A 12,139-nucleotide genomic window follows, 5' to 3' on the forward strand; every position below is an offset into this window, starting at 1 on the left:
GAGCGTGATAGGATGAGGTGTAATTAAGGTCAACATAGCATTCCTCCCACAAATACCGAGCTCCCCCCGATGTTTAGCAATCCAATGCCAGACGTGCCTTTGGAGCAGACGAGGACGCCTAAACACCAACGCAGACGGCATACTCGGGCCACAAGTTCTGGCAATCAGACCCAAGCGCCGGGTTCCACTCGACAAACGTCGCGTGGTCAGGAATGCCGTACTCCTGCTGAATGCCCCAGCACCCCTCCCCGGACTTGACAAGGTGGTACTTTTTGCAGCTGGGCGTGATCCCCTCCTGCATCGGCTCGACCGGCTCCGACCCGCCGGGAGACGCGGGGCCCTGGACACAGTAGGCGTACGTCGGCCACAAGCCCGAGCAGTCCCCGTTGAGGGCGGGGTTCCACTCGTAAAAGTCGGCGATGGCCCAGCATCCGTCCCCGGACGCGGCGACGTAGTACTTGCGGCACCCCTCGACGATCCCGGGCTGCGTCGGGCCGGGGGGCTCGACGGGCTCGGTGGGCGGCGTGCCCGAGCCGGCCGTGTCCCTGACGCAGACGCCGCGCTCCGCGTCTTCGGCGAGGTCGGCGTAGAGGCCCGCGTCGCAGTCGGATTCCTCGCCGATCCACGTGTTCCACCTGACCAGGTCGCCCACGGTGATGTTCCTGTCCTCGGTAATGTCCGCGCACAGGAACTTGCCGGCGTTGAAGCCGCTGATCTTGGTGAAGCAGGCACAGCCCTCGACGGTGCCGGGCTCGGGGGTCTCGACGTCGAGGCACCCGCCGTCCAAAGTGTCAGGGGCTGCCGTGTTTCTTGTGTTAGCACACGTTTCACGAAAGGGGGGAATTCGTGCTCTCAGGAATAATCTCACCGGTAGCGTTGCCGTACGCTCCGCAGTATCGGAGGTTGGGCTGCAAAACACACGGATCCACGTTGCTTAGGCTTGGGTTCCACTCGATGAAATCCTCCATCGTGATCCTCTGCGCCGCGACAACGTAGTCGCAGGCGTTGATGTTATTGGTCAGCTGCGGAACGTCGGGCTGCTGGCTCTGGTCCTTCTGCAAGGGGACCTCGACGTGCTCGACAAATTCGCGGCAGCCGCCCGCCTCGTCGCGAGAGCCGGAGGCGAGAGGGTGCTCGACGACAGGCGTCTCACTGGGCTCCACGGTCTCGATGGCCGGCTGCATGGTGGTGACGTAGTCAGGCGGTGTGAGGGTGTAGGGCGGGGAGGTGGAATAGGGATAGGAGGGGTAGGTGTTGATGTCGCCGACGGGCTGGACGCAGTAGGATGTGTTGAGCCACAAGTTCCCGCAGCCGGGGTCGTCGACCGACGGGTTGAGGAAGAAGAAGTCGCGGAGCTCGACCGAGTTCTTGATCGAGATCATCTGGCAGTAGTCACCCGTGCGGATCTCGTACCACGCCGCGCACCGCTCGTTGGACTCGGCCTTGGCGTTGGAGGGCCTCGGGACTGGCGTGGCTGGCGGCTGCGTCGTGGTCGGCGGGCTGGAGGGGACGGCGGTGGCGTCGGCCAGGGTCCTCCCCGGGGGACTGACGCAGATAAGGTGCCCGACCATGTCATCGAGGTTGGTGCAGAGGGGGCTGATGTTGGGGTTCCAGGTCAGGAGGTGCTGGGCCTGGAGACCGGGGACGGCCTCGAGGATGTCCTCGCAGCTATCGTCCCACTTGACACGGTACTGAGCGCACCCCTCGGGGAGGCAGAGCTGGGTGCCCGGGACGAGGTTCCTGCAGCCGGGACCGGTGACGCCGGCCCTGATGACTGCGTTGGTCGACACCTTGCGCGCCGTGGCGATGGAGTCGCACGTGTCGCCCGGCTGGACGGTGTAGGGCGAGGCGCACGCCGGGACGTCTGTGGACGTCGGCGCGGGCTTGGTGGTGACGGCGTACGCGGCAGGCGTGGTGAAGTCATAGCCAGCGGCGCCGCAGCTGGCCGTGCGGGACTTGAAGTCGGCTGCGAAATCTGCGTCGAAGCCAAAGGGCGAGCCGAGGAGGACCTTGGCGGTGCCGAGGGAGCAGCCGGAGCAAGGACCGGCGGCGGTGCGGTTGGCCAGGTTATCGAGGTACACCTCGTCGCAGTACACGCCCGTGTTGCCATCCTGGGCGCAGGATAGATCATAGGCGTGGATCATGCGGTCGACCATGTAGGTCGCCGGATACACAACCCGGTCAAACTCGACAACGTCGGTCTCGGCGCCACAGCCTGAGGCGATGGTCCGGCGGGCGGCAGCCAGGGAAGACTGGCAGCCCGGTGTGCAGAGGGCCTCCAACATCTGGGACTCGACGCGGGGGACGGCGGCTGCATGGGTGGCCAGGAAGCCGGGACAGGTCTGTACCGTCGTGTTGAGAGCTTGGTAGCAGCTCTCTCTGAGCCCGGGGTAGCGGGCGTAGCCCAGCTTCACGTCGGTGAACTGTTGGGCGTCGACGAAGCCCATGGGAGCAAGCAAGTGAATCGCAAGGGGCAGAGCCCACGAGCGAAGGGACAGGTCCATCATGGAGAAAGGGGAAAACGAGCGACGTAGACAGCAAAGAGTCAAAAGAGCGTAGAGATGGGCTGTATAATGAGCATGAGACCCCAAAGGTGCGAGGGTTCTCGACAAGAAATTTCTGGGTTCGGGCGACACTGCCATAAAGAGGGAAGTGAGCTGGTCCAGGAAACAAACCATGATGCCTACAGCCATCACAAGCCCATTCGAGTCCAGCTCGGAACCTGACATGTCCGCTCGCATACCTTCGTCACCTGGCGACTTTCTCTCATCCCACAGTATGCCCCCCTATTCTCATTATCACGAGGCCTCAAAATGGATTGACCTAGGCTTCAATGTGATCATAACCCATATCAATAGCTTATCTTGGCAAGCTTTCATGAGTCGTACCTCGGTGCAACGCTGACAAGCAACGCTGACAAGACCGGCCATCGTCACATCCGGGATGGGACTCTGTCTTGCCTTGCCCCTGCATCCCGCAGCCCTCGGGCTGACCCTATTGAGTCTAACTTTAACTCTATCCGCACTTTTAACTAAAATCGCCGCGATGTTCCCGACGAGGCTGATGCCTAAATGCAGCCAAGGCTGACGGTTGATGCAATGCTTGACGCAGCCAAGGCTGTGGCCCAGGAACAGCATCACATGCGACTGTGCAATTTCATGAGGGCCGACACCCTATGATGACCCTTCCTAGTAGTTTTCATCGAGCTTCCTCTCTCGGAAAGGCATGAGCTCTAAATGAGGGCGCGCGATAATCTCACGAGACATTCATATACTGCTCAAATGACGGGCGGGCTGCTGCCAATTAAGACTCCGTCATACCAGGGTAGTACTCGCTTCGAGTCCGAGCTGGAGAGAATGTCAGATGAGCCCATGAATGAGCTGAAAAGGAAAGGACCCTGAGATGCTGGGAGTTCGCGGTTCGGGACGAGCAAGCCAAGATACCGTCGGCCGACATCATGGCTCTTTGGTGATGGTTGAGCTTAAGAGCACCCATCCCCAGGGCGGCCGATGTCCGTTGAAACCAGGCTCGCCCAGAAGGCTCACCTTTTGACACTCTTTTCTGAGGTTGAAGTTCGTTTACTTCTCACTCATCGCGGGACACGATTCATCCCATCAAACATGGCATCATCCAACAGGGACCGCCGCTCCACTCTCTTTACCCTCTCTTCGCTCGTTCCTCTCTTCTTTCTTGCCTTTTACATCGGAAGCAGGCATGAGAACGCTCCTGTCAAGTTAGCTCACCCAAGTCCCAGGGCAGAGAACTCAACTGCTCAGCCCGTCATCGAGGCCACCACCTCTTCCGCTTTCCCTGCTCCGTCTGGCAACTTGTCCGTCTCGGACGCGGAGGCCCCCTTCGGCCTCGCTGTGCGCCTCGACGACGATCCCTATACCTGCGGCCCGGGCCGCCCCTGCTCCAACGGCGCCTGTTGCGGCGCCTCGGGCAACTGCGGCGCGGGCTGCCAGTCCAACTGCGACGCCAAGGCCGAGTGCGGCCAGTACGCCGTCAACCCGGGGCAGACCTGCAAGCTCAACGCCTGCTGCGGCGAGCACGGCTTCTGCGGCACCACCTCCGAGTTCTGCACCGAGGGGTGCCAGTCTAACTGCATCCTAGAGCCTCAGCCTCCGGACGGCTCACCCAAGGACGCCGCCATGGAACGCGTCATAGGCTACTACGAGTCCTGGAGCTACAAGTCAAAGTGTAATCAGAAGTCGCCCTCGGATCTGCCCCTCAAGGAGCTTACCCACCTCAACTACGCCTTCACCTTCATCGAGCCTGGGACCTACGAGATGGTCACCATCGACATGAAGCACGAGGACGACCTGTGGCAGGTCACCGTAGACAGTAAAAAGTACAACCCTAACCTCAAGATGTACGTCGCTGTCGGCGGCTGGGCCTTCTCCGACAACGGCACCGTCACTCAGCCGCTGTTCGGCGAGATTGCCAGCACCCAGGCGAACCGGCAAAAGTTCGCCGACGGCGTGGTCAGGTTCCTTGATAAGTACGGCTTCGACGGCCTCGACATCGACTGGGAGTACCCCGGCGCTGGAGATCGCGGTGGCAGGGACGAGGATACCCCCAACTCTGTCCTGCTGATGAAGACGCTGCGCAACACTTTTGATCGGTCGTCGTGCAAGCTGGGCCTGACCTTCACCACCCCCTCGTCCTTCTGGTACCTGCGCTGGTTCGACATTCCCGGGCTGTTGCAGTACGCCGACTGGACCAACCTGATGACCTAGGACCTCCACGGCACCTGGGACCGGGACAACCCTATCGGGGCTATCGCGCAGGCCCACACTAATCTGACGGAGATCAAGCTCGCCACGCAGCTCCTCTGGCGTGTGGGCGTGAAGCCTGAGCAGGTCGTCCTCGGCTATGGCTTCTACGGGCGCGCCTTTGAGCTTGCGGGTTCCAGCTGTACCAGGCCTGGATGCCCATTCGCCGGCGGTGCCAAGAAGGGCCCTTGCTCCAATGAGGCCCGCATTCTCATGTACTACGAGATCCAGGCCATCCTGAAGAAGTTCCCGGACCTCGAGCCCGTGTTCGACAAGGAGGCGGCGGTCAAGTACATCACCTGGGACAAGAACCAGTGGATTTCATATGACGATGCCGACACGTTCAAGCTCAAGCTCAAGTGGGCCAACGAGATGGGCTTCGGCGGTTCGATGATTTGGGCCGTCGACACGGACGACGACAAGTTCACGGCCATGAGCGGGCTAATGGGCCACCAGGTGGCGCACATCAACACCGATAAAGTCGAGGCTCTGGAGATGACCAGCTCTAACTTGATCGAGACCATCAAGCTGGAGAACGGACAGGGCTGCTACGTGTACAAATCTGACGGCTGTAGAGAGGATGGACACTTCGCCTGCCCCCATGGCGAGAGCCTGATTGCCGTCGACAGGCAAGGATGCGTAAGTGACGCTGTTGACAGGAGTGCCACTGGCGAGGCAGACGTGCTGACTTTTGTATGTGTTATAGGGCTCCGAAGACAGCAGCAAGGGCATGCCGGTCTGCTGTCCCCGGGACTCGACGAGCTCGTGCACCTGGCGAGGCACGCCCGACGACGGTGGCGTCTGGGGTGACTGCAACGGGCAGTGCCACACTGGCGAGACGGCCGTTGTGTCTTCCAAATGGGGAGGCTCTCCCTCGGCCGACACCAAGTGGCCGCGCAAGAACTGCGCGCGGGGGTCCAAGGTGCTCTGCTGCGAAGCCCCCAACTTCAAGAGCATCGTCAAGGACTGTTTGGCAGCTGGAGGCACATTGTATATAGCATCATCTGCGACAATGCAGGTTCTAATGATATTGATCGGGCTTGAGCTCCAGGGAGAGCCGAATGTCACCATATCACATCATGTAATATGGCCTACATGCACTTATTACCTTACCTACCTAATGTAATATGTCATTTCTCCCCTGCCCGTTAGCTGCCCTTGGCGGCCCGCCAGTGTCACCCTACTGCATTTGATAAACAGACTACATGTAGCTAGGTGCCATGTAAGTGTTCCAGCCCAAAGTCCGCTGAATTAAATACTCTCCATGCATCCTCCAAAGCCAGCATGCGCTCACCACCTCAGGTAGGATTGATCAAGCGCATCCCTCACATCATTATCAATCAGCGCTTCCGAACAAGCAACATCACCATTTTCCGACGACTCCCGACCCAGTCCATCGTTTCGTCGCCTGCTAAAATTTGCCTTACATTTCTTCATCATCATCACCACCGTCACCATCACCCTCACGCCATGTCCTCCCCACCACCCTCAGACTCGGGCTCCGACATATTCAAAGCGGACGACGACGAATTCCCCGAACCAACACCCGAAACCAACATCCGCGACTGCGGCTATCCGAAATGGGGCTTCGTCATCTACCGCACAACCTACTCTCCCGAGTCAACCTCGAAATGGGACCAGTTCAAGGCCCTCGTCCTCTCCAACCTCCGCAAACGCATCGCCGACTCCCCCGCCCCGGAAATCCTCCAAAACATGGACTTCATCTTCGTTGACGACCCCTCCCTGGACAACATCTCCATCGCCGACCTGCAGCGCCGTTTCCGCACTTGGGTCGAGTCCGAGGGCATGCTCCCCTTCAAGCCCAGCCAGAGCGACCCGCAGGAAATGGTCTACGTGCCCCGCGGCGCCAGGTACGAGTTCTTCATCATGGTTGACGAGCTCGCCCTGGCTTCCCCTTGCGTCAAGCTCGTGCGCGGCTTTCCCGAACCTGAGAACCCGGACGAGGTCGGGCGCGAGCACGCCAAGGTCTGGCACATTGCTGTCGGAACCGAGCTGTACGACGAGCTGGGCGACCCGAATGCCCCTTATACCGGCCGCTATTACAGGTCGTTGCCTAGCCACCTGATCGCTCAGGGCTATTTGCCACGGCGGACGTGATGCCCAAATCATCCACGCTTTTCAAAATGCTACAATGAGTCCGATGAAGCCCCAAGGCGCGGCAGACGTTCTTGACACTTAAGTCAGAGCGCGATGTCATGCACACAGTGGCGCCTGTGGTATAAAGGAGATTAACCAGCTCGTAGACAACGCCCGCGTTAACACCCATGACGATAAAGACACGAACATTCTGGGGCCCGACATGTTCCTCCGTGAAGGAAGGCTTAGGGGGATAGTGCTGCGTACGGTATTTGTGGAATGCGATAACTAGTATAGTTTTAGTAGCTAAATATCACTTCAGGCTAAGGTCTCAATTCAATTCTCGAATTATACCAGCGCTTGAGACAGGAGACGATGTTATTCTCTGAAGAGATCGTACTCCTTCCACGCACATTTGATAAGCTTCTGATAGGTTGAAGCTCGGCTTTTGGAAATCTCCAGACTTTGTTTCCCGTTCTTTGCACCAGCTGGCTGAATTGTGTATTATTTAGCGATGTAGAAGACAACAGAACAGGAAACGATAGTGTCCGGGGTCTACTTGACTCGAAACAGCTGGTAAGGGCTTACTTTGTGACTCCAATTCTTCCAGTGCATATGTAACGTGTTTCGTCAACCATGCAATACGGGAAATCACCGAGACACGAATTTCAAGAAACTTCGCCTCATCTAGCTCAAAATCGAAATTTCTCCAAGGACTTTCACTATGACATACATATAGGAGTCCCGCTTGCAGTCAGCATATTGCAAACGACCGCCGGATCGAAGGAGTTTAGACCCATTCGCTTCAGACGACCCGTACGAATCGTTCACCGCCATGCAGGATGTCTCAACTCTTGCCCCCACTTCTGGGACTCGTCCACGAGCTGTGTACATCATCAGACGCGCACACGGGTGTACCTCCCGTCAAGGCAGAAAAGCCGGTCTTAATCTTTTGCCGGAATCGGCTGTTCTTGTTTTCAATTGCGCAGACAGCGATGATGGAATGCTGTGGCATATTGCTACTGGGAGATCCCAGCAACGTCCAGTGTGGGAACGGAGCGAAGTCAGTGCCAAAAAGGATCACCCGAGTCTGAAACAGCTCGGAGAGTGCTTTTTCTCCAATGCATTGATTGATCGATTTGGTAAGTCCTCTTTAAAATGTTTGAATGATGCCTGCTAATGTGTCCGTCGCTCAGCCCAGAAAGTCATCAGGTCTCGTGAGATTGAGAACCCGGATATTTCAGCACAGCAGCTCAAGGACCATTTTTGCCTTCGGCTAGTAGATTTTCTACTGGGGACACGCATAGAGGCGGATCCCTCATCTCGGCGTGATTTGCGGGCGGCACTCAAGAACAATCACGCTCACGGTCCAGCTGTCTGTACGCGCATCTCTGCTACCCTCGATCACTCCTGGGAGCCCGGTACGACGCCAGAAGACAACGAGAACGACAAATCAGATGTCAGCGACTTGGACTCCATTGTGTCTCAATTTGACCGTGCATCCGACAACGACTATGACCCGGACGATGATTCTGAGGATGCCTTGTCTGATACCTCGTCCGAATCAGCGAGTTACGAACAGTGTCTGGAGACAATGAGTGATCTGGATTGGGACGAATACAGTGACAAAAGCGACGATGACGACGATGAAGATGACGAAAACGACAGCCTCGCATTGTTTCATGCGTCTTGTTGCCAAAGGAACTACCAGAGAGTGCACGCCATATTCATGATCTGGGATTTCCCCGGCTTCATTCGCCTTCCGTGCTCCCCCTACACTGTCGAGCAGGAAATGGAAGACCCAATGGACTCCTTCAGGGCTTTCAACTACGACGTGGAGAAGTTTACCATTCCTTCGCACAACTCAACTATGGGACTTCTGGAGAGAATCCGCAAGTACAGGAAGTCATTGGTATCTGGAAACTCGGAAACGTTGCTGATCCTTTAGTACAATGGTCACGGCAACATTGAGGGTGACCGGAACGACCTAGTGCTATGCGGGTAAGTGCATGATCATGAGTACGGTTTTACATCTGCATGATTTCTTTCGTTATTTCAACCCCGCTACGTTTGTGTGATCCATTCAGTCACCCAGCTAATCAGATTTCTAGCGAGAAGCCGAGAATTCCCTGGCTGGACATCGTTGACGAGATCCTCGACTTGCCGTGCGATGTTCTCGTCGTACTAGACTGTTGTTATGCCGGTGCCTTCGTTCAGAATCGGAAGGCTCGCAAGCCGTTTCGTGCACAAAATCGGGGATTTATTAAGGAGATTCTATGCTCTGCAGGGTTCGAGACTTCGGCTTCCTTTGGAAAGCGTTACTCGCTATCGCCGCTACTAAGCAAAACGTTGGATGACTTTCGCCGTCGAGGGGGATTGGATTTCAGTCATCTTTTCCACGAGCTCTGTTATAAGATGAAAAGATACTACAAGAGGTATTGGAGAACATCCAACACTCCCGTGCATCAGCGGCTGATTGAAGGGCGTCCGGGTTCAATTCGGCTGCATCCACTGCCCGATCCGACAAGTGCTCCCACTAAGAAAAGACCAGCTTCACTCGCCTTTCCCCATTGCGAGAACGTACCGCCTAAACGCCGTCGCAATTTTGCAGCATTCGAATCCAAACAATAGTTATTTTTAATCCCAAGACATCAAGAAGCGCTAAGGTTCATATGTAGTCGAGTATGGATGGATGGGAGTCTGGCATTCTGTCAATTTGAGTTTGTTTTTGTCTCTGTTATCAGGTCTTCTGGAAGTATTCATTTCTCGCAAAGAATTGAGTCAGTTCTCAATCTTTCTTCAAAACTTCATTTCGTGAAGCCAGGCTGCTCGACCTAAGTGTTGGTCAGTATCAATGTCGATCTCGAAAACGACATCCGCACCCTGTGGCTCGACCTATGGTGACATTTTCCAGATGTTCACCAAGTTATGTTGATACGTACGACTCGGATTTGATGCTAGTCTGTACAGACCTCAAACCCTTTACGCCCAAAGGATTGACCTGACAAGGCCGTTCACTTGCTGTAAGAAACCTCGGTCTCATGTGTAACCTTGATTCCCCTGCCATCAAAGGCAACGGAGAGATTGGCAATCGACGAATCGTTATCCGTACCCCCGTTATTCGATAGTTTACCCCCATCAATATGACTGATCTGTTTTTCACCACTCATACCTCCTGATTGTATGATGGTCTCTCGATGATTCGTAGCATCCTTGCGGAGAACACTTCCTGAACACAATTTTGTCTCATCGTCCACCTTCCCTGAACCTCCCTCAGATATGTCATCCTGAGAGTGAAGCTCGTAAGATTCAGATTGCATGTTTCTTCTCTTCTTGTTGTTCTCAATGACGGTGTTGTACGGGAGAGACTTCTTGCCAGTCCTGTTGCTGGGACCTGTAATGCGCGAGGAAATGAAGCTAGGGAGGTACCGCAAGAAGAACGGTTTGAGACCCGGCACAGCCGCGCATACTATGCCAGCGTTGGCTTCGAGAAAGGACCAATTGAACTGTTCGGCAACGTCCCAGCTGTAGTCCGGGCTCTCCATTAAAGAAGGAAGAATTATGGTGCGCTTGATTGCTGCGGCACAGACACTATAGTAACGTCAAGCCAGCTGCTCGAAGTTCTTGCTACAAGTCTTTGTTATCTGCGTGGATACCTCACTATCTGTCCGGATGATGACGGGACGAGATGTGCAACACCAATAGTCTATAGCATCGCAACATCCCGCCCGCGTGTCTGTAACTGAGAAATCCACGGCGATAACAGGGCCTCTATGAAGTTGTGATTGGGTGCAAGCGACTGCGGGGAGAACTCACAACGTGCCAGTTGCGAACAGCAGAATTACCGACGCTTTCTGCCGCCTCGCCATTTGAAGAGGGATGACAATCTTCAACGGCAGCACAAGGATAACGACATCCATAACGATGTTGGCGATGCTGAGAACCATGTAGACTGTCTCCTTATCGACACAGTTCGCAGTCTTCAACGCCACCGCGTCCCATGAAGCATAAACAGGGCGGCAACCGAACAGGCTAAGCAACTGATACGCGATCGAGTATGCAGTTACGATTCCAATCAACGTCATGACAACGATACGGAAGCTCTGGTCAGGACATAGTCGTAGGTAGAGAAACAGAAGTGACAGTTTTGCCAGAACAACAGTAAGGGAGTAGGTCATGGTCGTGCAAGTGCCGTACTGCGGAATTCTGTAAGCATATTGAGCGCTCAGCGACCAGACAAGAGTTGGAGGTCGGCAGAGACGTAGACATCGCAGCTTACAATCAGAAACCCGGGATCATAGTCGGCATATTTGACCTGCCAAAAATGAGATCCTACACCAAGCCCAATCACTGAGATGAAGATATCAGCAACTGCCGAACATGAAACAGCTTCTGATATACCCGACTTACTCTTCAGGCCAGTGGCCAAGAAGCCGAGGCTCATGATCATCGAAGCAATGATCAAGTATGAAGTTCATGTCAGCTTTCACGGCACAATCGAAGGACCGATGCACTCACAATCATCGATCCCCAAGCTTCGCCGCACAATATGTGCTCTAGTGAAGATTCGCAGCACGACAAATAATAAGGCGACGATGGTGGTAGATGTTCTTGCAGCAGCCATGCCGGATCCCACGCTGCCTGCAGCAAAGCGATCCTCCCCTTCCGGCGGATCTATCATGTAGACGGTCTCCGCCCCGGAAGCCATTGCACAACCTCTTGGGTCCAAAATTCGAAATGGTGCATAGAAGTGAGAAAGAAATTTCAGAACTAGCCAACTGCAGCAGAGGAAGCGAAAGAAATAGCAGCACGCTTTCGCGTTCGCAGAGGCCTTGTTGGCTCTAAATGAGCCTGATGATATTTGCACCGACGCGAACACCAGTCTAGGTGGCAAGGATAGATTCCTTCTTTCGACATTAAGTGTCTGTTTTGCCGTTCTACCTCCGTCAGCTTAGACAGCTGTCTTGCCTCTGCGTTCGCTAACGATTCTACCGAGGCTACGGCCACTGGTCAGGAACTAACAAGACTTTGGCCAAATCCTGGCCAGCCCTCTCAATCATACGAGTATGTGGGGAACCAAGTAGTTGTTGGTGATGAGATATGATACAGGGAGCATCGTCGCGGGGAGCGGGGAAACGCTTCCGCGAGATCAATTCCATGCGCGTTTCCGTTACACATGTCCAGCGCATTGAGGCTTCTTCGATTTCCTGGCTGCTTCTCATCCAGATTATCCTAGCCTTCGAACGAATTTTCGTTATGGAGCTTAC

At 55.4% G+C, this 12,139-nt stretch overlaps 4 protein-coding genes across 4 annotated transcripts; 2 read left to right on the plus strand and 2 right to left on the minus strand.

Moving 5' to 3' along the window:
- Positions 1–118: 118 nt before the first annotated feature.
- Positions 119–2,504, minus strand: CGCA056_v002376 (LysM domain-containing protein; the record flags this gene model as incomplete). The annotated part of the gene is made up of 2 exons (XM_037317634.1): positions 119–798; positions 869–2,504. 2 exons carry the CDS (start codon positions 2,502–2,504, stop codon positions 119–121), a joined length of 2,316 nt encoding a protein of 771 aa, XP_037183236.1.
- Positions 2,505–6,245: 3,741 nt separating this feature from the next.
- Positions 6,246–6,893, plus strand: CGCA056_v002377 (uncharacterized protein; the record flags this gene model as incomplete). The annotated part of the gene is made up of 1 exon (XM_037317635.1): positions 6,246–6,893. One exon carries the CDS (start codon positions 6,246–6,248, stop codon positions 6,891–6,893), a length of 648 nt encoding a protein of 215 aa, XP_037183430.1.
- A 982-nt stretch (positions 6,894–7,875) lies between these two features.
- On the plus strand, positions 7,876–8,820 carry CGCA056_v002378 (uncharacterized protein; the record flags this gene model as incomplete). The annotated part of the gene is made up of 2 exons (XM_037317636.1): positions 7,876–8,014; positions 8,069–8,820. 2 exons carry the CDS (start codon positions 7,876–7,878, stop codon positions 8,818–8,820), a joined length of 891 nt encoding a protein of 296 aa, XP_037183237.1.
- A 1,066-nt stretch (positions 8,821–9,886) lies between these two features.
- CGCA056_v002379 (uncharacterized protein) lies at positions 9,887–11,316 on the minus strand (the record flags this gene model as incomplete). Its single annotated transcript, XM_037317637.1, has 4 exons — positions 9,887–10,463; positions 10,689–11,068; positions 11,152–11,222; positions 11,283–11,316. 4 exons carry the CDS (start codon positions 11,314–11,316, stop codon positions 9,887–9,889), a joined length of 1,062 nt encoding a protein of 353 aa, XP_037183433.1.
- Between the last annotated feature and the right edge of the window lie 823 nt (positions 11,317–12,139).

Source organism: Colletotrichum aenigma, assembly GCF_013390185.1.
Source record: "Colletotrichum aenigma strain Cg56 chromosome Unknown KSG_Cg56_contig02, whole genome shotgun sequence".
NCBI lineage: Eukaryota > Fungi > Ascomycota > Sordariomycetes > Glomerellales > Glomerellaceae > Colletotrichum > Colletotrichum aenigma.